The sequence below is a fragment of the Zootoca vivipara genome, chromosome 1 (assembly GCF_963506605.1).
Source record: "Zootoca vivipara chromosome 1, rZooViv1.1, whole genome shotgun sequence".
Lineage (NCBI taxonomy): Eukaryota > Metazoa > Chordata > Lepidosauria > Squamata > Lacertidae > Zootoca > Zootoca vivipara.
In genome coordinates this window covers 68,801,732-68,826,210 of record NC_083276.1, presented here as the reverse complement: position 1 = coordinate 68,826,210, position 24,479 = coordinate 68,801,732, and the positions used below count along the sequence as shown (strand labels likewise).

The 24,479-nt window shown below is 39.4% G+C and overlaps 1 protein-coding gene across 10 annotated transcripts in view; it reads right to left on the bottom strand.

Moving 5' to 3' along the window:
• Positions 1–4,573: 4,573 nt before the first annotated feature.
• STK33 (serine/threonine kinase 33) overlaps positions 4,574–24,479 on the bottom strand; it is a 62,908-nt gene continuing 43,002 nt past the window's right edge. For 9 of the 10 annotated variants that reach the window (XM_035122896.2, XM_060275865.1, XM_035122814.2 and 6 more), the window contains 7 exons: positions 21,516–21,600; positions 19,704–19,779; positions 15,390–15,502; positions 15,025–15,110; positions 9,021–9,284; positions 8,358–8,441; positions 4,574–6,635 (listed from right to left, as the gene is read on the bottom strand). In XM_035122896.2, the coding sequence (XP_034978787.2) occupies positions 6,453–6,635; positions 8,358–8,441; positions 9,021–9,284; positions 15,025–15,110; positions 15,390–15,502; positions 19,704–19,779; positions 21,516–21,600 (891 nt within the window). In that variant the 3' untranslated portion in view covers positions 4,574–6,452. The remainder of the gene's footprint in view (positions 6,636–8,357; positions 8,442–9,020; positions 9,285–15,024; positions 15,111–15,389; positions 15,503–19,703; positions 19,780–21,515; positions 21,601–24,479) is intronic. The other variant, XM_035122721.2, reaches the window with a different exon arrangement.

Here is a 24,479-nt window from a genome sequence, read left to right as displayed (position 1 = left end):
TCTTGGGGGTGGAGGCAGTGGTTGAGAGACACTTTGACATTTTGAGCATGCGACAGGTAGCTCTATTTGTCAAAAACAGCTCTTTGCTGGCTAGAAACACTTCCATAACTGTGGCTATTTCTTTTCCTAAATGGGAAGCACTACAATGGGAGGAAAAATAAAAGGGAAAGAATGGAACTCCATGCAATGAGAACACATGTGGGTAGTTTGCTGAATGCATACAAGCCAGGAAGCTACCATTGATCTCTGCTCCCCAGCACATAAACACAATGGTGGCTTGTGAGGCAGCTTGATGGAAGGTAATCGGCTTCAGTGCTTAGCACCAATATAGAAGGATAAGTTGCCTGATGCTCTTAGCAGAGGACGTCATAAGGCAGCAGAAGAGACCTGGGAACTGTTTTGTTCAGCACCACGCAGGCACAAGCATGCAGCAGCTGAGTGGCTGGCAGTGCGCAGTATGGGCCACCGACATTATGGCCCATGAGTGCATGGATTTGATGTAACAGTCCCATGCCTCCATCACCACCTTGCAAGGCCTTCCTCCTCCTGCCGCCATCAGTGTCCTGCAGCAGAAATGTATTACCCTGTAGCAAACTGCCTTAGAAACAGCTGCTGCATATATATTGTATATGGAGGCGACAAAACATGCATGTGCTGTTGTCAGGGAATGCAATCTACGCATAACATGCATGAAAGCTTTTTCTTAAAATAGAAGTGCTTTTTGATCAGGAAAGGGGCAACAAAAGGCAAGGCACATATTGAGTACTGTTCTTGCTACATAGGACTATCCTTCTTTACCAGCAAACAGATGGCATCCCCTAAGACACATCTTGCTTCATTACATGCTGGTTTGCGCTTGCTTGAGTTATTTGCTCTTTCTAAGAAACTTCTGACCATGGTGTCCAGGTTCCAAGGATTAGCTTTAAAGAATTGTAGTTAGAGACTATGGCTAACTCTCAACTCCATTTTATATAGTCTAAAAGTGTTTAATGCAGATAGATGAGACAGAAGGAGATGAGAAACAAATGCAGCCTTGAACTTCTCCTGACTGAATTTATTTTTTATTCAATGGACATACAGAGCAGAAAGGCAAGGGCACTCAGACATGGACAATTGTGAAATATATCTGGTGCCAACATAGCCAAACCTATGTTGATATAAACAATCCCTTATACCTTTGCAGAAACTTTCAATAAAAATAAGGTTGGATACCATTCCATCCATCAAATATGAACATATAAATCATTAGATTTAGCTGTGGACCAGCACTTCAAAGTGGGAAAAAATGTATATTTAAATTATCATTGAATGTCCTGAATTTTATGGAGCCAGTAAGGAAACTACTGTAAAAATAACTGAACAGTAGATTTTAAACTCATATGAGCATACAGAATGATTTAGAGGTTATAATTTTAACAAACTAGGCAAATCCATGGTATCATACAAATCAGTTTCAGTTAAAACAAACTGACCTATAAAATTTATTTATTAAATTTCTGTCCCACTTTGCTTCTTCAAGGAGCCCAGGCTAGCAAACACCAAAGTCATAGATCAAATAATAAATACAAACAACTAAAAAAAATGTGAATGTTTCAAACATAATTTTTTTTAAAAAAAACAGTTAAACACATCTAAAAATATGGAAAGGAGTTGCATGCTTTCGGAGTTGATAATTTTAAAGTTGCAAGGAAGCATATTTGTCATCAAAGTTGTCCATGAGGGGCACAGATGCATCTTGCCAGGGTGGGCATTCCACAAACAGGGAAGCGTCATTGAGAAAGCCCTGCCGTGGGTCAATGCCAACCAGGGAGCCCCCAGCAATGGCTCTACCAACATAATCTCCCAGCTAATATTGAGGAAGACACTCTTTTAGGTATTTGGGTCCCAAGCCAATTAGGGCTTTGTACACTAGTACTGACTTCTTGAATTCGGCACAGTAGTTAGCGGCCAGTGCAACCACATTCTGCACTAGCTGTAGCCCCCAACCCATCTTCAAGGAGGGCCTCACATAGAGCACATTGCAGTAGCCCAGGTAGTAAGTCACCAGAGCAGAGGACAGGCTACCCTGGTCCAGACATAGCTAGTGAACCAGCCTAACCTGGCCATAAGCATCCCTGGCTACAGAAACAACTTGAGACATAGAGGAGGATATGGCTATCCCTGTGTTAGTAAAAGAATGGGTTAAGAAAGAGAATGATAGCCCTATAAACAGTTATATTGGTGAGAGTTCACCAATAAAAGCTAGAATAGATTACTTCTTTTTCAGGAAAACCAATATTGACTTGCAGCTCTTTTGTTGTAAGACAGCTTTAATGTTTTCTACCTCATTTGCCTACTGAGGAACTCCTGATGCCTGCCACAAAACATTAATTCACTTCACTTCCTCCCAAATTCAAGGCAGTTATCGAAACCGTTACTCCTGCAATGTACATATATAATGTTGTGAGCATGTTCATGATGTCCAAAAGCTTCATGCTCCAGCACTCGGGGGGGGGGAGCGGAGAGCAGGCGGGGGCGGGGCTGGCGCACGTCTTGGGTATGCCCAGCATGGGTGGGGGAGCAGCTGCGATGGTACCCTGCCGGGATGGTGCTGCCAGGGGCGGGGCGCTCCCCCTGCACTCCTTTTCCTCCACCAGTGACTCAGATGCCCATCCAGTTTTGATAATGCTTTCTTTTTCTTCTTCTGTGAAATGCATTTTCTGCTGTATCATATGCAAGCTTATGCAGCCTTTAAAAAAATGTTCTTCCCTTCTCCACAGCAATACCCCATTTCAAGAACCTTTGGGAAAAAACAAAATCCCCTCCTCTCTTATAATGCAAATATCCCCTTCATTTCCCTGTTACTATAGGAGGTAATGTAAGTACAATGTAGAAAGAATGCCTTCTCTGAAGATGAAAGGGGGGAAAGTGGAGACATATTGTTTTCCCAGAAATATAGATCGTAGACCAGGGCAGGTTAATATTTGGCCCTCCAGATGTTGCTGTACTAAAACTCTCATCATCCCCAACCATCCCATACCCCACAGCCTCATCCATGAGAATTTTTTCTGGTCTTTCTATCAGCATGGCTGCAATCCCCGCACTCAGAATGCTATTTACCGCTTCTGAATCCTGCATATCCCTATTGTTCTAAGTAAATCAGATCAAATTGATACCATTTGTTTGCTAAAAGCAGCTGTAACTACTTATCCAAATCCCAAGGATACAATTTAAGTGACAGGGTATGAAGGAATCTGTTAAGTATGTAACTTGCACAGAGCAAGAAAACAAGCACTGTATGAAATTTCCTCCATCTAAATTGAACGACAGCTGCTGTAACTTAAAGAAAACATTGGATAGTGCCTGTCCCTAGGATGGTAGCATGTAATACAGAAGCAGAATGTAACCCTGCAGCTCTTGTATATCAAGTCACACAATATACACAACTATTCTGCATCCCTTCCAAATTATGTTTTCACCAGTACAAACATGATATGCAGATAGAGTCAAAGGAAAACAAAATTATGGAGTAATTCTTAAATCTTCTAAGAAATGACATTGAAACAACACTACTACTGTACCCTGGTGGAGCAAGAATAATGTGAACATTTCCACATATATCTTGCTGCTACTCATAAATGATAGTGTACACCCAGCACGGAATCTAAGCCATATATTAATAAAGTACAGTTTTACCTACTGATGTTACAATGCTAGGAAGCAGTGCAGAATGTACCAAATTCAGTCCTGAGACATAATTTTCTACTGACTCTAGAGGAATTTCTGGGGGGGGGGTCATCAACAGTCGTTTTAGCTTGGCATTTTCATGTATCTCATTTCTTTCTTGTGTAGCACTGAGCGTGGGCAGGAAATATGCATCCTACAAAATAAATACATTTGTAAAAGCCAGCCACAGCTGTTTCACTAACTAGGTTCAATGCGTCATTAGTAAAATTCTACTATGTAACAAATCTAATACTTGTGAAAGCTACTTGCATGGCTCACAGGCCCCCTTTTTAAAACATAAGTAGAAAGGTTCTCTGTTGCATCTCTAGATAACATGAATATTTGAAACATTCTTCAAGGTGATTGTATCTATCAAATTTTCATGCAGATAGGCAGAACAAATGAACTAGTATTGCATTTTTAAAGGATCAGACTGCTGTTGATTAAGGCCTTGTCAGATTGGGTACTTTCCTCCAGTTTTCCCAGTGGTGCAACTGACTACAAACTATACAAGCATTAGCATAGGCAAGCTGTCATTTTAATATAAAGCGCTCTAAGGTTTAGATACTTTTAAGGGGGCAAAGCTTCTTGACTATATGGTGGTGTGGTGTTAACTTTTGCATCCCTACCCCCTCCTTCCTTCCATAACTTCACTGCAGCACTAAGAGAGAGTGACAATCCCAAGGATGCTCCAATAAGCTTCAAGGTAAATGGCGATTTGGCCCTGGATTTTCCAACTTCAAAACCAAGATACTAGCCACTATAAAAGCAGTGCACTGAAGAGGCTACCCAAAGTTTCATCATAACAAAGCAAAAGTTATGTATTTAAATAAGTACGTAAACAAGTCCTCCCAGTTGTGAGGTAAAGTGACTGCCATATTTTCTTTTATTGAAAATTCTATATATCCCTGGGTGCAGGGTACAAAAGAGCAAAGGGCACAGTATATATCAGCCCCAGTCATTAAAACTCCATTTACAATAGTCAAGGATTTATTTGAACACAAAATAGAACCGACCTTAACGCTACATAGTCAGTTTGCAACTAAGCCAGTCCTGCGATCAGGTAGGATTGACCTGAGGCTGGCTAATGATACCTTTGCAGCTCTAATAGAGCACGTCCTGGCATACCCTACAAGCAATTATCTGACTAAAGGAAAATAACTGGTGCCAAGAGCTAATAGCCAACTAGATCTGGTCTTTTAGAACAAAAGGGACCTATTGCACCTCTGTCAGGAGACTCGGAAAGCTAGTTCAACTTTTTAAGATACTCTGACCATTTCATATCAAACTAGAGAGGCTGTCAGATCCAGTATCTGGGACAAGCCTGAATGTGTGTGTTTTTTTGGGGGGGGGGTTATAACATTAGTAACTTTACTAATACACATTAATAGTAAAATATTAAATTCTTCCCATGAAGTAAATGTAAGACATCAAGATTTGAAGTAGAAACAGGCAACCTCCTTATCACCCATGCATATTTGGGGAAAGTTTGGATGTATCCAACTATTTATCTGGACAGATCAAATTATTTATCAAGTCGTACAAATTAAAACCAAAATGATATTGTGAACATCTAAAATGCCATCATTGGCTTGAAAAGTCTAAGTGACAGCATGCCCACATTAAATCACTTGCAGGTCCCAGGAACTAGAAACCTCTGGGGAACCTGCAGCTTACATGGAACTGGGCCCTTGGCAATGCCCTGCATAATCATCTTGGGAAGGTGACAGAAGAAGAATGAAATCTGCTTCATTCACAGGATTCACTGAAGTACTTGGTGTTTCTGCATAAACTGTGGACCCACAGTTGCGTGCAATCATGGGAAGAGCTACACTAAATTTTCCACAAAAGTTTGAAAAGAACCAAATGTTATACAAGCATATGGCTGAGACCACTATACAAATATTCAGCCTGACAGCCTGAATAATTCACAGTGCAAAATGTGTCAAGTGTAAGCATTCAAGAATAATCTAATGAAACAACTTTAAGCAAAAGAGCTTTATCTTTAAAAGAAAAGAATCATATTACAAAAATATGATTCTTCTGCAGCACAATCCATCCTTTCAAAAATGAAGATTAACTAGCATATGAAAATTATTTTTCTAAGATCTGTTTTATTTAAACACACAAGAGTTTTAGCAGCAATATGAACCTCAGCAATTTTCATAATACCTAAGAATGTTTAAAGTATTTTTTCTAAGCAAACTAAAGTGCCATAAAAATATCAGAAACAAAATCCATTGACCTTGGTACACAAGTTATAATGCCTACAGGGTTATAAGCACAATCTACATACATACATACATACATACATACATACATACATACATACATACATACATACCACCTAGCCATTACATATTTTGGCTCCTTATTCTCCCACGCAACAAACGTTTGTGACAATACAAAGCAAATTTAGGAAAAATATAGAAAGTAGATTGAAAGAAACCAGTCGTTTGCCTGAACAATACAATAAATAAAAGACAGATTTTTACACAATTCTGTGCTCTTGCTCTGAAAGTAATATGACCAGTGGATGCCCTCACATAGGTTAGGAATTCACACTGCTTCAGAACTTTTATCAGCACTACTGTGAAGCTAGAGTTCTCTTGATGATTATAGATCTCAGAACAACAAAAAATGGCAAAAGAGTTCAGGCTACATTGGTCCTTTTTATAAAGCTGCCACATTTTGGCATCGGCACAAGTTACTTCATAAGAACTTCATTTTGAGTTGATGGATACGGCCTAAGATTTCTTTTTCGTTTTGAGTAGGCCACTAAGGGTAGCTGATTTGTGTGAACTTTTGCTTGGAGACCCATGACTCAGAGAAAAAGAAGACTTTTCCATTTCAGTTTTCTTCTCTTGACTATCCTGCATCCGTCTAGCAGCTGATCCTGGAGACACCGACCCACTTCCACCAGTCTGAATCTTAAAAACAAACAACACCAAGAACACAAATTTACACAGGATACATTTGATATCATATGTATTAATAGGAGAAAGAAACAGCCATGTGATGATGCTTGTTCAAATTGTAGTAGAAATTTCTGATTTCTGATCAGTTATACAATGTCATTAGGAAGACAACTTTGTCTGGAGCTACGTTAGTTGCAATAAAGCAAATCAGATTTGACTCAGCATTCTTATTAATACATGGTGTTAGGAGTGGGAAGAATCCTCTTCTAACTACTCAACAGAACCATATTCTGTAAGCTAAAAACCAATAGGCCTAAAAGCTCCCAGATGCTCAAAAAGTACCAGGAAGAGCACAGCAGCAATGAATGTGTACTAAAGACAGGTAAAGGAAAAGAGGTAAAGAAACAGTAATAGAATGACAGAACAAGCTGCAGCAGACCCTGACTTTGTACTCCATCACACTCCAGTCCCAGACAGAAGGAACTATGCAATATTGCATCACCAAAGCAGCTTGAGACTCTTAATCTCAGGGTCGTGAGTTTGAGCCCCACGTTGGGCAAAAGATTCCTGCATTGCAGGGGGTTGGACTAGATGACTATTGTGTCCCTTCCAACTCTACAATTCTATTGGGCCCATCTAGTCCAACTCCCTGTTCTCATACTGACTGACCAAATGTCTATGGAAAGCCCACAAACAGGACCAGAATGTGATAGCACTCTCCGTATCTTTTTAAACCTCAACAACTGGAATTCAGAACTGCCTCCAACACTGGATGCAGAATACAACCATCAAGGGTAGTAGCCACCAATAGCCCTATCCTTCATTAACTTATCCAGTCTTTTAAGCCATCCAAATTGATGGCTGCAACTATATCTTGTGGGAATGAATTCCTTAGTTTAAATATGCACTATGTGAAGAAGTACTTTGTTTTGTCTGTCCTGAATCTTCCAATGTTCAGCTTCATTGGATGGTCTTGAGTTTTAGTATTATGAGAGAGGCAGAAAAACTCCCTACCCACCTTCTCCACACAATGCATAATTCTATTCACCTCTATCATGTCCCCCACATACTTGCCTTTTTTCCTGAAATTAAAAAGCCCTAAATGTTGGAAACTTTGATAGCTTCATCACATCTTTGCCCACGCTAGCAGAATTCCCTTCCTGATGACATAATCTATAGGACTGAAATTAACGCCCTCTACTTTGCAAAGTATTTCTGTAGTGGCAAGAACTACGGCACCACAAAGACTGCAGCAAGGAAGGTTTTGAAGGCTAGCATAATGAAAACTTCTGCACCAAGTTTACACACCAAGAACAGTGAGAAAGCAGTTACCAATTAAAAAAAGACTGTAAATCACACAAATTGATATATGGAAGCTACTTAACTAAACCAACCTCTATAAATTAGAAGATAATCTGCTTTGTTAGAATCAAATCCTCTAAATGATTCAGAGCAGTTTTATTTAGCCTCTTGGTGTGCTGTTGGTTAAGATGCTGGGACTGCATGAGACGGCCACTATGCTTGCTCCTAGACACCTAGGTATGAACCAGCACCCACTAATGGGAGCTCTACATGCAAGTGCCCCAATTCCCTTTTCTTATCGTGGGACTCAGGGCATTGACATATAAACCATAATAACTGCAGAAGCATCTAAAGTACTTACATGGGAGCCAACACATAGCTGAAATGACCCTTCAATTAAGAGAAAGCGGCCGATTTTAGAAATATGCTTACATTGGAAGTTGACTTGTTATGTGAACTTTTCTTCCTCGTTGTCCCATTTGGTAAAGTGTTGCTGTGGTGTTTTTTCTTACGAGTCTGAAAAAGAATACATGTTGTTCTGTAAAAAAGTAACTGTAAACATTCTGTAAAAAGTAACTATGATTCATAAACTTTGATTCTCCTTAACACAAACCTTGCCTTTACCAGCACTGCTCTATGCTATTATCTAGTTCAGGGGAGGGCAACCCAGTCAGATGGACAGGGTATAGTATTATTATTATTATTATTATTATTATTATTATTATTATTATTATTTCAGCCTAATGGCTGCCCTTCTGTGCAAACTTCTAAGGGCTACACACCAATGAGAGGCAGGGCCAGAGGCAAAAGTGTGCACAGGAACAAATGTGAATTTTACTTGTGTACATTAGGTGAGTTTCCATACAAAACTCACACACCCTCTCTATTTCCATCAGGGAAAGCAAGAAGCATTTATCAGAGTTTGAAGACACATTCCAGCCAAACAAAAACACTTAAGGAGGCTGCAAAGCAGGTCCAGTAGCAGGTGTGGCCCAGGGAGAGTCCTAAGGGCCAGACAGAGATTCCTAGAGAGACACATTTGGTTCCCGGGACTGAGGTGCCCCACCCCTAAGATTGATTTAATCTTAGAAATACCAGGTTAACTTTTACTTGTTTTGTCGGCGTGGAGGATTTGCTGCTCCCACTCTCTGTTTCTGTTTCTATACTGGCCTCTAAGTTGCCATTGCTGCTAGTAAGTCTGTCATGTTCTTCATGAATATCTTGTTGTGAAGTTGATGATGCACCATTCAGTTCAACTTCCAGAAGGTCTACTTCTTTACTGTCAGTGTTGATGTCGTTATTCCACTTCTTCATCAACTCTAGGACATTACATGGCCTTGGAGAAATGTCTGTTTCACCCTAAAGAAGTAATGAACCATTTATGTCCAGGTCTTTATTTCTGGAAGCCAAGGTGTTTCATTAATTCTTTCAAACAGGTTGTAGAACATTATAGCACATTATAAAAGTCCAAAGAGAGAAAGCTCCTCTTTTTTAAAAAACAAACAAACTGATTTTCTCCCCACAAAATAATGATAATGAAGAGTTTTACATTGGGAATTATATTGTAGCACATTTGGATCCATTTCCTCTTCTTGTTGGCCAGAACATTCTAAAAACAGCTGGTGCCATCTATACCTCATCCTAGGTGGCACCTTTTTTTGGTCCTCCTTACACCTACTTCTTGAGATGGCAAGGTGGAATACCTACCTGTAGGCAATTAAAAATAGCACTGGTACACTTAATAGAAAGTCAATTGCTTTGGCAGTCCCTCTGATCCTTCATTAATCTTGTTTTTAAGCTGTATTTTAATCAATTGTTTTATATCTGGTGTTAGCCGCCCTGAGCCCAGTCTTGGCTGGGGAGGGCGGGGTATAAATAAAATTTATTATTATTATTATTGATTCTCTATCACAAGTATGCAAGTCCAATAAAATCTGAAAATGATTTTGCCTGCCTGATGGCAAGCTGTTTTCCCAACAAAGCTCCACAAAGTTGTCAAGCACAAAATCCTAGTCACCTAGAAGTTTCAGAAGCATTTCTGATTAACAGGAAAATGTAACTATTATTTTCATGCCACAGCAGCAACGAGTGTCTACTAAAGCCAGGCAAAGGAAAAGAGGTAGAGGTTTTTTTTATAAAAAAAACAATACTAGAAAGACAAAACAAGCTGCAGCATATGGTATCAGATACTTTGATGCCCACAAATGCAGATTCTATGGCAGGCATCCCCAAACTTCGGCCCTCCAGATGTTTTGGACTACAATTCCCATCATCCCTGACCACTGGTCCTGTTAGCTAGGGACCATGGGAGTTGTAGGCCAAAACATCTGGAGGGCCACAGTTTGGGGGTGTCTGTTCTATGGAATCCTAAATGTTTGGTTGTTTTTTTTACTTGAGCCAAAAACACGAAAAGAGGTTTGGGTGAACATATTTTTGCTCCTGTGAAAACTGGTTCCATTCATAGTAATTTCTGTGGAGTGGAACCAAGAACAGGAGTAAAAACAGCTTTACTTATTTTTCTTCAACAACTATTCAGAGTGACAAGACTGCTTTATGTCCTTATTCTGAATTAACTTTGTGACATTATCATTGTAACCAAATCCAATTGGCTATGTGGTTTAATGACGTAAATATGGCTTATGACTGGATCACATAGGAAAAGACCTAATATAAGGTCTTTTAAAAACAGATTTCTTAAGCAACAACCTAGGCAACAAGCAATTATAATCATGGTGGAGAGAGGAGGACACACCCTCCCACTTCAATTTCATGCCAAAAATGTTTCAGTAAAGAACTTGAGCAAGGCTTGCATTGTGTTCTTATGCATTAACTTATTTGGCTTTACAGACCCATTCTTGTCTTTGTGTAATGCTCATTATGGGCACATATCCATTTCCATAGAAATAAATGGATCTTAAATATATAAATAAGCACTATTTTTAGTGGTTTTTCTCCCAATGAATTTCTTCACTTTTTTGAGTCTTTATAAGCTTTTGGTTCTGAAAGTCTCTGGGGTATAATACCTGTCTACTTGAAACTAGCAGTTACCCCCCTCCCAACACACTGAGGAGCAAGGACTATAAATGTAAAAGCAGCCTTGTAGCTGCTTTGTCTTCTCTCTATCATGTATCAGCATCAGCTTCTTTAAGACTGGAACAGGAAAGTCATGAGTGTGGGCCCACTTAAAGAAAGATCATGTGTTTGATCTGTTGTGGGGAAAATCTCCCCCATGGATGTTGAACCCAATAAATTCAAAGTGAAGATCAGTATCTTTAAGAGATACAAGCATTCAGCCTAATGCTTTAAGCAAGAAATACTTTGTTCTTAAAAAAACCCAAGCACTATGATTTTAAAAGTTTGCATGTATGTGTCTAAAAATAACGTGTGTGAATATTTTCCATTTAAAGAAATGTATCAAAAGGACAATGGATCCATACATTCCAATCAATATAACTAGATTTACACCTTCTTTTCTAACCGCAATACTACCGTATATTGTTTTTATTAACAGCATATTTCAGTCTTTACCTTCCTATGGTTTTGGCACAAGGTATGTATGTGTATGTTGTTTCTGAGTGGTGGAGGTTGGGATTAGATAGCCATGCACAGAGAGAATTAGTTCTACATGAATCAGGGTAATGTATTCCCAGTCCTTCTAAATTTATAGAATGATTTTCAGATGTGGACTCCAATTTTGCAGGTGCAAATTTACATCTGTAATTAACTGTAGACAAATTGATGTTGCAGACATCCAAATAACTACCTTATTTGCAAGCACATTCAGGTAATTAAATTTCTAAGTGCACCAAATCGCACCTACAAAATAAGAGGCTGAGTTGTGGCCTCAGGAAAAAAAAAGCACTATGTTTTAAAGAGCTACAAATACTTAAATAGCACATGAAATGGGGTGGTTGTGTTCTGACAGTTTTTAAGAAAGTGGAACCACTTAAGTTAATTGTCTGTATTGCCTCATTTGAGCACCTGTTGAGTTTAATTGGCTAGCATCTGGTGCTGATTGTGGGGAAAGTGGAGGATTACTAATTGGTTGCCTTTTAGATTGTTTCATTTTCTTTTGTCTTTCCTTCAAGCTTTTTATGTTCATATTTTAAGGGAGTGCATGTCAGTGAGATTCAAGGCATAGAAGGGAACAGTGTGCCCCTCCATCATGTGGCACCCAACGTATGTCAGAAACACATTTTCCATTCTGTGATCTCTGCTAGACTCTGTTCTGAATGGCAGTACTCCCACACCACAGCTTCCGGAGAGAAATAAAGGTTTGTTGGAGAAAATGTTCCGAAAGTAAGGCATAGTTTAAGAACCTTTTACGGTATTTGTGTGTGATGAAAAATAAATGAATATTCACACAGAATGGTCAGTTAACTGGTGATGATTTTTATTATTATTTTGTGAGGGATAGGCCACACACTGGAGAATACACTTGTGTGATCAAAAGGGCCAAATGGAGGGCAAAAGGAAGGAGAAGCAGCCTCAGTAGTTGAAAATGTAAGTGCTGAATTTATTCATGAATTGAAGAAACACCCACTAGTGACAAAGCGTTCCATCATGTGCAGTATGGACCAACTTGCTGAACTGAGAAGCAGTGTGCTTAGTTTTAGAAACTAGAAGACTATGCGTTAGTAAGAGTGAAACTCAGATTACACAGAAGCAAATATGAATATGAAATATTTGAGGCACTCGTGAAATGCACATTTACCCTAGTATCTCTAAACACTTTTGTGCATTAACATAATGAGTTCTTACATAAATTTAGGAACTGAGGTGGGTGGGAGTAATTTAATTATAAACATCTAACAAACAAGACCTTTAGTCCATCTGTGGGCACAAGAAAAAAAAATCTAACAACCAATCCTATTGATAAATAGACAGCTGTTTATTTGGGTAAAGAGAACAAGAAAAGAACTATAGCAATTATGAAAAAATAATCCAGAAATAGATGCAACATAATTTCAATTTGTTTGCAGCAGTGTATGGAGAAAAATAACACTGACAGAAGCTTTTAACCATTGCTATCTCTGCTCTAAAGGATAGCCAATCACCCACAGATTTTTGAATTAACACTTTACATAAAATAGCACCTCATAGAATTCTGTGATAATTCTGCCCAAATGCTTGTCATTTCAACAGCTATCCCTCTGTCAAATGCTCTGAAAGCTTCAGTGATTGCAAACCCTAAAGCTGTGTACCATGCATGAAGTGCCTAACCCCCAAAGATAAAAGAAAGGACAACTGGATAAGGACAATCCAGATATGGGTGAAAATAGATTACAGCAAGTACGTGCAGTTGGCTAGGCACAGGGCAAGGACTGGATAGCAGGGATCTCACCTTTTATATTAAGGCGGTGCCCCTAGCCCATCTGCAGGGGCCACCTCCTGTGGGCTGCCAACATAACAATCCTCAACATGCTATGGAACAAGCATCTGAGTTCTAGCTGGCAACCTAGGACAAACAGTGAAAGGCTTGCCTTGCTAAAGCCAGGGCTGAGGACTGAAACACCGCCTCCAAGTCCCCACTATAATAATGGTATTGGCCCAATGCCTTATCCTGCTCAAGTTGTGACAGAGAAAACAAAAGATGAACACCTAACAATGTAAACAGCTCTTGCTGAGATGAAGGTGAAAACCTCACATTATGGGCCAATGAGATACAAGCAAAATTCCTTTCCGGGAAACCAAACAAGTTCCCAGCAAATGTCTTAACTCCGAGGGAGGGAGGGTGCATGCATGGTGAAGCCATGGACAAGAACAGACTTATTCCCACAATCAGGGCCTCCTTTTGAGGCCAAGGTAAGCCCTGCTTCTTCCCCAGAAGCCTTGTGATAGTGTAGAAGCTCCCAGGAATTTCTGGAAGACCTAGTTAGCACCATACATGGATCCCACCTCCTGAAGATTCTGCCCAGTCCACAAGGAAAGCAGAGAACTGTTAAGTTCTGTTAACACTAGGCTGCCCTATGTAAGACAGTTAACAACATTCCATTATTAAACATCTCACTAACAAAGCTGATCTTGTTCTTCATGGGGAAGGGGAGCCTTAGAATGAAACCTTTGCTAGAAATGGACTGGAACAAATAGAAATGTGTAAAGTCTGGAAAAGTAATCAAAAGCGCATAACATCTTATTCATTTCTATATTATTGTTGTTGTTTAAATAATTGCTTCCATTATTATCACCGAACCTCTGTAATCACCAAAACTTCATATATACTGGGAAAATAATATTTGTTTTGCAGAGTGTTCATACTGTAGTGTACCTACACTGCTTGCTTAAATGTAGATACAATTGCTTTGGGGAACAACCATCCATGCACTCCATTTAAATGAAGTTTGCAAGAGAGGTTCCCTGTGCATAGTGCCCTTGATTCTGCTTATGCTTTCAGTTAACAAAAATATATACACATACCTTGGAGATATTGCGGGTTTGGTTCCAGACGACTGCAATAAAGCGAATATCATAATAAAGCAAGTCTCACTTTTTTTGTTTTGTTTCCCAGTGAAAAGATATGTTTACATGATACTGTAGTCTATTAAGTCAGGCTTCCCTGGCTGCAGGGACAGAAGGGGGGGCGGACCCAGTTCTAGCCCTAGCCAACTCCACTCCTGTGGCCAGAAAAGGACCATTCTCTGCAAAGTGTATCAAAGTGAAGCACAATAAAATGAGTATGCATGTACACAGATGGAATATGCAACTTGGTGTCTGGATCAGAATTCTGACAACTGGAACTACACTAAGAAAGGTCATGAAGAATTGGCAGAATCTGGAGGGAGTAGAAGGAGAAGTGTAATAATTTGTGGCCCGGATTTTTGTTCCTGCTTACCCAGTCTATAAAAGCCCAGTAAGCCCTCACAGTGACGTCATTGTTTATATACTGGCAGATACACCAAATGCTGTAAGTACAATCTAGATGCATATAAGGCAAATGACGAATGTCTTACCATCTTACTTGTTGGAACGTAGTAGAGCCTTCAGGAAAATTGGGATATGGCTATTATCGGGGGGGGGGGCATTTTCACAAATAAAAAGAAAAATAAGGCAAATATTTAGTTTAGTTTTTTTTAAAAAAAGAAAAACAACAGCAACTTACTGTTATCCACTGGATGTGAAGCAATTCATTAGCAGTCATTCTGTGGGCAGGGTCTACTCTCAGAAGCAGCTCTAACACAGCTTTGGCTATAAAGAGAAAGACTCGTAAACCTCATTTCCGTTAGCTGCTAACAAACACATCTCCCAGTTTTCTCTGAGTGCTTTAATCCAACAGAGTATTTTACCTCTAATGCTGTGAAGCTAATTCATGGCAACAGTTCTGTGAATTTTCTTTAGCATCAATTTTACATTTATGAGAAAACACAGTACTTAATGGTAATAAAAAGGTCAAAATATTGCAACAATTTGCTGAATTTCATGCTGGGGATGTTGTTGTTTGTTTTTATCGTACAGTTGCCTACTTACCAGCCTTACTGACTGTATCCCAGATTGAATGTTTAAAATGAATATCTCCTTTCTTTATAAGTTCAAAAAGCTTTTCTTCAGAGCCTGCCATAAAAGGTGGATCACCACATAATCTGTTTTGCAGGAAGCAAAAAAGGAAGGATGCTTTATATTCTGATTAGTACACATATATGCTTAAAAGATAGAAGCCCCGTGAGGATTTGAGAGGTGGCTGCAAGTCTAGTCTAGAATAGGCAAGCTGTTCTTCACATTGCAATTCTTTTGGATAGGAGTTTAAGCCAGGTTATTGTATCTCCATTGTTGCTTTTAAAATGAATGTACATTGTTTCTTTTTCTCTATATAAACATTCAAATTCTATATAACATTTTTGTTTTCTGAAACATACAAAATCGCGACCTCCAAGTCCGTGCAAGGCCTCCAATGCAACTTTCGGGCCTCACAAAGCACTGGAAGTCACATCAGAGGCCTCACAGTGTGAGTGCCGAGCACCCACACAAAAAATATGGATGCCCTGGCACCCAGGGCCCCCTATAGTTGCTGCCAGTGACCCCAATACATGGCAGTGGCAATGTACTTTTCCTACTTCTGTTCTATTTTCTAGGCCTCTTTAATTTGCGTTCTGCCATGCTCCTGTGGCAGCCACTTTGTGACTGGCATTCCCAGCACTCTCAAAAATCAAAATGTGTTCTCTGGTCCAAAAAGACTTGTGACCTGAGGGCTACATGATTATGTCACTGAGGTTAAATAAAGTCTATTGAGAATGTGACAGCACTTATTCCAGAAGAAGTCACATAGATGATTTTGGGCAATCAAGGATCATACAGTGTATGGATATTTGGCCAATCAGCTTTGGCTACATGGTTATATCACTTGATGGCAAGCAAACCTAACAGAGGATAAAGAATTTGAAAATATTTCATAGGCATTAAAAAAAATAGTGTTATTTCAACACTGTTGAAATTGTTCCAGAGAAACTGGGAGAATTTTTGCTTCAATCCTGTTTGGAAGCATAGCTGCTTTGTAAATATTGGCCACATAAAATGCTACTATGCGCCTTGTGGTAGAACTTGTGGTCTATGAAACTAAGCCAAACACAGCCCACAAGGAGCTCAATAAAAACATAATTGCTTGTTGTTTTACTGGCCTATGCTAAAAGAGAAATGGCAAGCAAATTACAGATACATTCCATTAAAAGCACCACAGCAGCATTATTCTATTATACAAACACATCACATGAAAAATTCAACAAATCTGAACAAATGTATCAAAACTTAAGGCCTGGATTTCCAAGGTAGCTCAAGATAAAGCCAATTCTAACCGATAAGCACTTGTTAAGATACGTCATGCCTCTGCACTTTTGTCATTGCTTTGGTAGCTAGAAGGTCAATGCAAACTCATTCAGCTACAGGGAACGTCATGTAACAATGGCAACATTAAGCATTCACTTAGACATCCTGGCTCAAAAGTCCATCTAACAATAGTAGGGTGTGTTGCTTATGAAAACTGGGTGAAAATTAAACACATATCTTATATATCTCTTGAATACCATTTGGAGCAATAAAAGGGGTGTGAAGTGGATTCTATTACTACCATAGCTGCCAAGTTATCCCTTTTTTTAAGGGATTTTCCCTTATGCTGAATAGGCTTCCTCGCGAGAAAAGGGAAAACTTGGCAGCTATGTAATACTTAGGCAGTATGTTTGCGTTTTTTTAACTGTCATCTGGATGAAGTGTAATATAATGTTGCATTGTTATAATACTATTGTGATTATAAAATGCTAATTTAAAATATTTATATGTTAATTAAAGTATAATGTCAGGAGTCCTGAGCTGTGACTACAATCAGCACAATTCACTGCTCTGTGTTTTTACAAGGCCTGTGAATTGTGCAAATTGCAGAAACAGCATGGAATTCTTATTGGCCAATCAGGTATTTCAGTTACCCCAGCCCAATTTATAATGCATTCAGCTGTGCTATACTGTGTAAATGTGACTTCTTCAGCGGCAACATTAATACTGTGAAGTATGGCCATAAAACTGGTACTGCCTCAGCATTAAAAAGTTTGTAGAACACAGTTTGTGCCACAAATTAAAAGAAAGAAAAGCAATAAAGCTGTTCAATCTATATTATGGTATGCAGAAAAGCTACACTGAAGGAGTTGAAGGAACAATAGGTGGGGGAGTGATACACCCCCCCCCACTGCATAAGCTTAGGTAAGAATCATGTTCTTCCTCTGATTGCACTTGTTCAGAACAGAGATGTTGTTGCTAGTTAACCTATCAGAACCCAACACTGCTGGGAGCAGTTTGGTTACACAGGGGGAGGCGGGGGTAGGAAGGCTTACTCCCTTTGTCGTCTCAAGTTTTGCCCAAAGTAGCACTTTTAGCCAAGAAGAGCTGATAGGAAAGTCTTTCTCTCCACATCAAAGGGGCTCTGGGTTGTATCTTACACTGTGTAAGCAGAGTTCCCTGAAACACTGGGACTTTCCCTTCATTTTCTCAACCTGCACAACTGCAAAATATGCTCCGGGGGGAGGGGGCCCTCAACCCTCTGGGACAGATCTTGAGCGTGTGCAAGTGACAGGAGAGATGGGAGAAGTGAGTTCAGTTGAGCAAGCAAAAGTATGTTACACGAGTGGAACAGCAGGATTGGATACAATCCTCAGCCACAATTTCGCTTTTGGTTTGCTTAGTTGAAAGGTTTCATTAAAGGAAAAATATTTTAAAACCTGGATCCACATGCCACATGGTTTTTTTTCTTAATGGTTTTTTTTAAAAAAAAAAATACATACAACATTTCAGCTTCTGTTTGCTTAATCTGAGCATTTTCTCTTACGCACAAACAAATAAAATATAACAGAATAAATTCATTACTCCCACAATCAAATGGAGGTTTTAGATTATTTTGAATTACTCTATTAAAACATATGAATGATTACAAGAACTGGAGAAGTAAAAACATTTAAAATCAATCATAAAACTTTTTTATTTAAGCAGCATATACCCAGGAGTATGTATTACACATAAATAACAGTCTACCTAAGTGGTAGAATTGTATATACGTATGTGTGTATATGGTACTGGTATGTGTAGCCATGTAAAGTAGATGTGTACATATACAGATATAGATATAGATACACACACACACACACACACACACACACACACACACACACACACACACGGAGTGAGAATGTTTTGTCATTAATCCAGGAAATATAGAAATTACAATCCATATGACATAAATTAAGTATTAAGGCCATGATTTAAAGGAACACCCTCAAATTTACTGGTATATCTGGAATAATTTGTTTCTCTTACTGTATTCTTCTATTATACGATATGTTGTACTCTTCAAATATAGTAAGTCATTAAAAATAAAAATTTTAAATTTTTAACAATGTCTAAAAATCACTGGACACCGTACAGTGGTACCTCGGTTTATGAACACAATTGGTTCCGGAAGTCTGTTCATAAACTGAAGCGTTCATAAACTGAAGCGAACTTTCCCATTGAAAGTAATGGAAAGAGAATTAATCCGTTCCAGACAGTCTGTGGAGTAAGCGTTCATAAACTGAAGCAAACTATCCCATTGAAAGTAATGGAAAGTGGATTAATCCATTCCAGACGGGTCCGCGGAGTACTTAAACTGAAGCGTTCATAAACTGAAGCATGGGTGTAATTGGTTCCGGAAGTCTGTTCATAAACTGAAGCGTTCATAAACTGAAGCAAACTTTCCCATTGAAAGTAATGGAAAATGAATTAATCCGTTCCAGATGGGTCCGCGGCGTTCATAAACCGAAAATTCATAAACCGAGGTGTTCATAAACCGAGGTTCCACTGTATATAAAATTGTGCAGTACAATGGGCAGACAGTGTAAGCAAATGCCTTGAACAGTGGCATCTATGGCAAGTGGTTCCCAGTGCTGTCAAGTCTACGCCAACACTGACAGAAAGAATGGACCACATTTTCATGAAACCTTATTTTTCATTAAAAAGATACTGTCAATAACATTCTGATCCTCCACGCTGCCTAGACATGTACATTCTAAAGCTTTGATCCTAAACACACCTACTTGAAAAAGTGTCTAGAGTTGAGGTGTAATTGTACTGAAAAGATTAACCAATCCTGTTAAAAAGGAGTCGAGAAAGACAACCTAAGCAATGAATAATTTCAGCTAGTAGCCAAACCAAGTAACAACCCTTATTTTATTTTATTTTATTTTATTTTATTTCAAAAGGAAAGATTAAATACAAAATTACCTTCTTTATGATGGATATTTTCATTTTATATAAATGTTACAAGCTACTTACAGCATATACATGATGACACCTATGCTCCAAACATCACACTGTTGGCTATAGTCATGTGCACTGATCACTTCTGGGGCTGCCAACCAAGCAGAAAGAATATTATTAATAATACAAAAAAATTACTTTTAGAATGCTTAAAACAAAGCATGTGCTGATGAGATATACTTTATTCCTCCCTGAAGCAAAAAAGAAAAGCAGCAGATGTTGAGATTAATAATGTACAGCCCTTAACAATTCATGCTGATGTGTCCTCACTTTGATCATTTAGGAATGATGACATTGTGGCTAAGTAATTGCATTATTGGTTTTCTTTCCAGTTATAAATTGAGAAAACGTTGCTTATAAAATACTGATAGCAAATGCTTCATGACACCACATAAACACATTTCCATTTGGTAAACAAGTGTAGTGCATAAGGTTATATGCTGGATTTAAATACAGAAAGGGTTCTTTAAATATTCATTTAGGACAAATCTGAAAATGGGTAACATCAATTTAAAAAATAAACATGCTTTTGGAAATAAAAATATGGCTTCAAATTATCTGTTTTATATATTTATACATGTCCTACGATTGAAAAATGTACATTAAATGTTCTCACTAATCACTGGCTTGGCTCAGATGATCACATATCAGGTTACTATATGGAGATTTGCACAAACCTTTTACCTGCACATGCTGCCCTTTCACAGCTCCCTTTCTGTTGGCCACAATTAATCCAAATAGTTTCTAATTAGCCAAAGTTTCCCATTTCTCCAAACCAGGAAATTACAGTCACCAGTTTCAAAGTTTGTTTAAGAACCTACTTCTTCCAAAGTGGGTAACCACATTATCTCAGTTAGGACAACACATGAAAAGACTCTCCGGTTTCACAGCTGCATAACATGAAGAGAGGAGTGAAGGGGCTGCATACACAAATAAAATGTTTGATTTCTCTGTGTTTGATTTCAATACACTTTAAACAATTGCTTAAGGCCTAATCTACTGTCCTCTAGTACAATGTTAGTTCTCTTTGTCTGCCAAGGACATTCCACCTCAGAGAAAAGGGCAAGGTAAATACTCATGCATCAGTACTTCATCTGTTTCACTGGAGCAAGTTACTTTAATTGTCTTAGTTTAGCATGTGTTACATAACCAACGGGCTGGCCTTCAAAACTTATTTAGTGTGTGTCACAGCTAGCAGAAAACATCCTCTTACTACATTCAGCTCTTGCTTTGAAGCTGTAAAGCAATTGCTAAGAGAGCATAAAATCTCATTTTGACATGTTATTATAATATCACAGCTATTGGATCAGTCTTGGTTTTAAACCAAGGGTCATAACAAGGCAGGAAACCTGATGTATGGTATCAAACCCAGGTCAACAACATAGCTTAAAATACAGAATAGAAAAGCCAATTACAGAGAGGATTGTCACACACAATACTGATTTTTAGATCAAAAAGTCACCATAACAAGCTGTATGCAGCTTCACAATGTCCTTGCCTGCTGAGCCAATGCAAAGATAGTAATTTATATGAAACAAGTGGGGCCTTGCAACAAAATATTGCAGTGTAGGGTGCATCTGTTCAGGGCATTCTGTTTGGGGCTTGACACTTCCTGTCCTATTATTATTATTATTATTATTATTATTATTATTATTATGCCAAAGCAACAATGGGCAAAATAAAGACATTGTATATATACATCTAAACAGATGGAAACCACCTATTCACAGACTGTGGGCTACAAAATAAAGTTTTATTCCATTCAAATGCCAGTCTTTCATGTGATGAAACTAAATGGGAATCCTACCATATGAGCACTGAACTTACCCATGTAGATAGGAGTCCCACAGGTAGACTGGAACATGCTTTCGCTTCCTCCCATCTTTTGTACAGCTAAACCAAAATCAGTCACCTACAGGAAACAGAACTCAACTGTCTTGAAAATTCTCTGCTGGTATGTAGTTGCAACTCTTTTATTCCTCTGAAGAGCTCATTGTTCATTGCAAAACCACTTCAGAGAGACCTAACAGAATCTGACTAGATTTCCCAAATGATCTCCTATAACAGCACACCTAAAGAAGAGAAAGCTCTGCACCAATCCTCCTATAAATATTCAGAGCCAAGTTTTAAACAACTTTAATACTTACACTGCAAATTGCACTAGCATTTGAGCGTATGAAAAGTGATGAGCTTATTAATGAGATTCAAGCTAAGTGTGTGCTGCTATAGGGTCTGATCAAAGCACTTTAAAAAGCCGAATATTTTAGTTATGAGATCATTAGGGGACATAAAGATGGGGAACAGCAACAAGAGGGAAGGAAGTCAGACAGGAAAGAATCAGGAGATAAATGATTTGCTGGGTGTTTGGGACACACACTTCCTCTCCACATACAGAGGAGACTCCACAGGTGCACAGGATGGGGTGAAGCTGGGGCAGACTCACCCATCCTTCTCGACTGCTATTCAACAGCAGCCTAATGCTGAATGCTACCTCAACGGCCAGAACACTATTATGTGAGGGCAGAGACTAGGGAAGAAGAAGAAGCCCAGCCCGGTTTTGTATCCAGGAGCAGCTCACCAGGTGGAGTGGAGCTATGCGAGCTTCCTGGCTGGTGGAATGCTGTTACTTAGGGAGGGATATGGAGAGGTGCAAGGCAGCAAGGATGTTGGCGTGGCACTAGATCAGTTCTGCAGGTCTGTTTGCACCACATCAACCTTCCTGCCATCTCCGTCCTCCTGGTCACAAAGCCAACATTAGTGGCTCCCCTCCTTCTGGTCAGCCAATTCAGCTACTACCTCCCCCCACCTTCCTTGTTTTCCTGGGGCCTGACTTCCGTAGTAGTACAAGCTCCACTGTGTATAGTGCTTATTCCTGCACCTAACAAGAGACACACATGTGCACTGGGTCCAGGATACTGCATAGGAGAAAGGATGTGAAGTGCCTGGGGCTGTTCTGCTGTGCACCTGCCACACAGAGCAGGAGTGTGCCAACAGAAATACACAAATACACAAACATACCTGAGGACAAGTTAATAACTACCTTGCTCCCTTTCCCCTCCCCTCTCTTTTAATGAATCCTGAGAGCATCTTGAAAAGCTAAGCTACAGAAAAAGGTTTCAGAATATTTCACATTTTTCCACTGCACAATGAAGCATTTCCCCCCCTCTAAAACAGCTTTTGTTGTTAGTAGAACAATAATTTCTTCATGCCATTTTTGTTTTTCCTTACAGAGGTTCTCTGTGTTTAAAAAAAGGGTAACTTTTTCCTATCTAAATGACTGGTCCACACAAGGACCAGTCCACCAGCTGTTCCTTGCACTTATTTGCAGTTGTTTGTGAGAGATCACAAGCAGAAATGCAGTAATATTATTTCCTTCCAAGGCAGTCAGGAATATATATGTGAGGGTTTTTTCTATTTTATCCTCACAACAACCCTAAAATATAAGTTTGCCTGCAATGGAGTGACTGACCAAAAGTCACCTGGTGTTCCTTATGGCTCAGGGGGGTTCAAACTCAGATGTCCCTGGTCCAAGTACAACATTCTATACACTACCCCAAAATGCTGCCTTAAAAGGTAAACTAGCGGCTCAAGGGTATATTCAGCAGCTACTTCTGTGACTGGGAGCTTCTGCAACCGCTACCACTATCTGTATAATGCCATAGCAGAAAACCATATCCATAGTAGGACTGGGAAGAAGAAAAATAAGGGAACCAGCACAATAGAGTGAGTAAATAAAAAAGAGAAATTGTATCAGTTAAATTATATGGCATAAAGATCTGTGAGGCTACCACCTCATTGAAGCTAAGTAGTTCTGGGTCTGGTTAGGGCCTGGATGAGAGACCATGGTAGAAGAAAGGTGGAATAGAAATGTCAATAAGTAAATAAATAAATATCCCAGAATATAGGACTTTTCCTGCCTAGCCCAACTGCTGGGATTCAGTTTCTGCTGGCCTAATCTGACTACTAAGAAAGTATGGAGGGGATATTGGTGGTAGACAGAGACCCAAATGCAGGTGGGTAGCCATGCCTTGGCCATTTCCCTGTGGGTGGGACAGACCCCATTCCAGTACGCTGGTCTAGGGTGTTGAAAGCCTTAGGGCCTCTTAAGGATACCCCCCTCCCACCCACACAATAGTCTTTGTGGGATACCAATGCTCACTGAAGTCAAACCACATTTCAAAGTCCAAAGCAAAGTGTCAGTTGTGACAGCAATATGGCACTTAGGGGAAACATTCAAAATTGGGAGAAACTAGAATCATATAATCATAGAGTGGAAGAGACCACAAGGGCCATCCAGTCCAACCCCCTGCCAAGCAGGAAACACCATCAAAGCATTCTTGACATATGCCTGTCAAGCCTCTGCTTAAAGACCTCCAAAGAAGGATACTCCACCACACTCCTTGGTAGCAAATTCCACTGCCGAACAGCTCTTACTGTCAGGAAGTTCTTCCTAATGTTTAGGTGGAATCTTCTTTCTTGAAGTTTGAATCCATTGCTCCGTGTCCGCTTCTCTGGAGCAGCAGAAAACAATCTTTCTCCCTCCTCCATATGACATCCTTTTATAGATTTGAACATGGCTATCATATCACCCCTTAACCTTCTCTTCTCCAGCCTAAACATACCCAGCTCTCTAAGCCGTTCCTCATAAGGCATCATTTCCAGGCCTTTGACCATTTTGGTTGCCCTATTCTGGACATGTTCCAGCTTGTCAGTATCCTTCTTGAACTGTGGTGCCCAGAACTGGACACAGTACTCCAGGTGAGGTCTGACCAGAGCAGAATACAGTGGTAC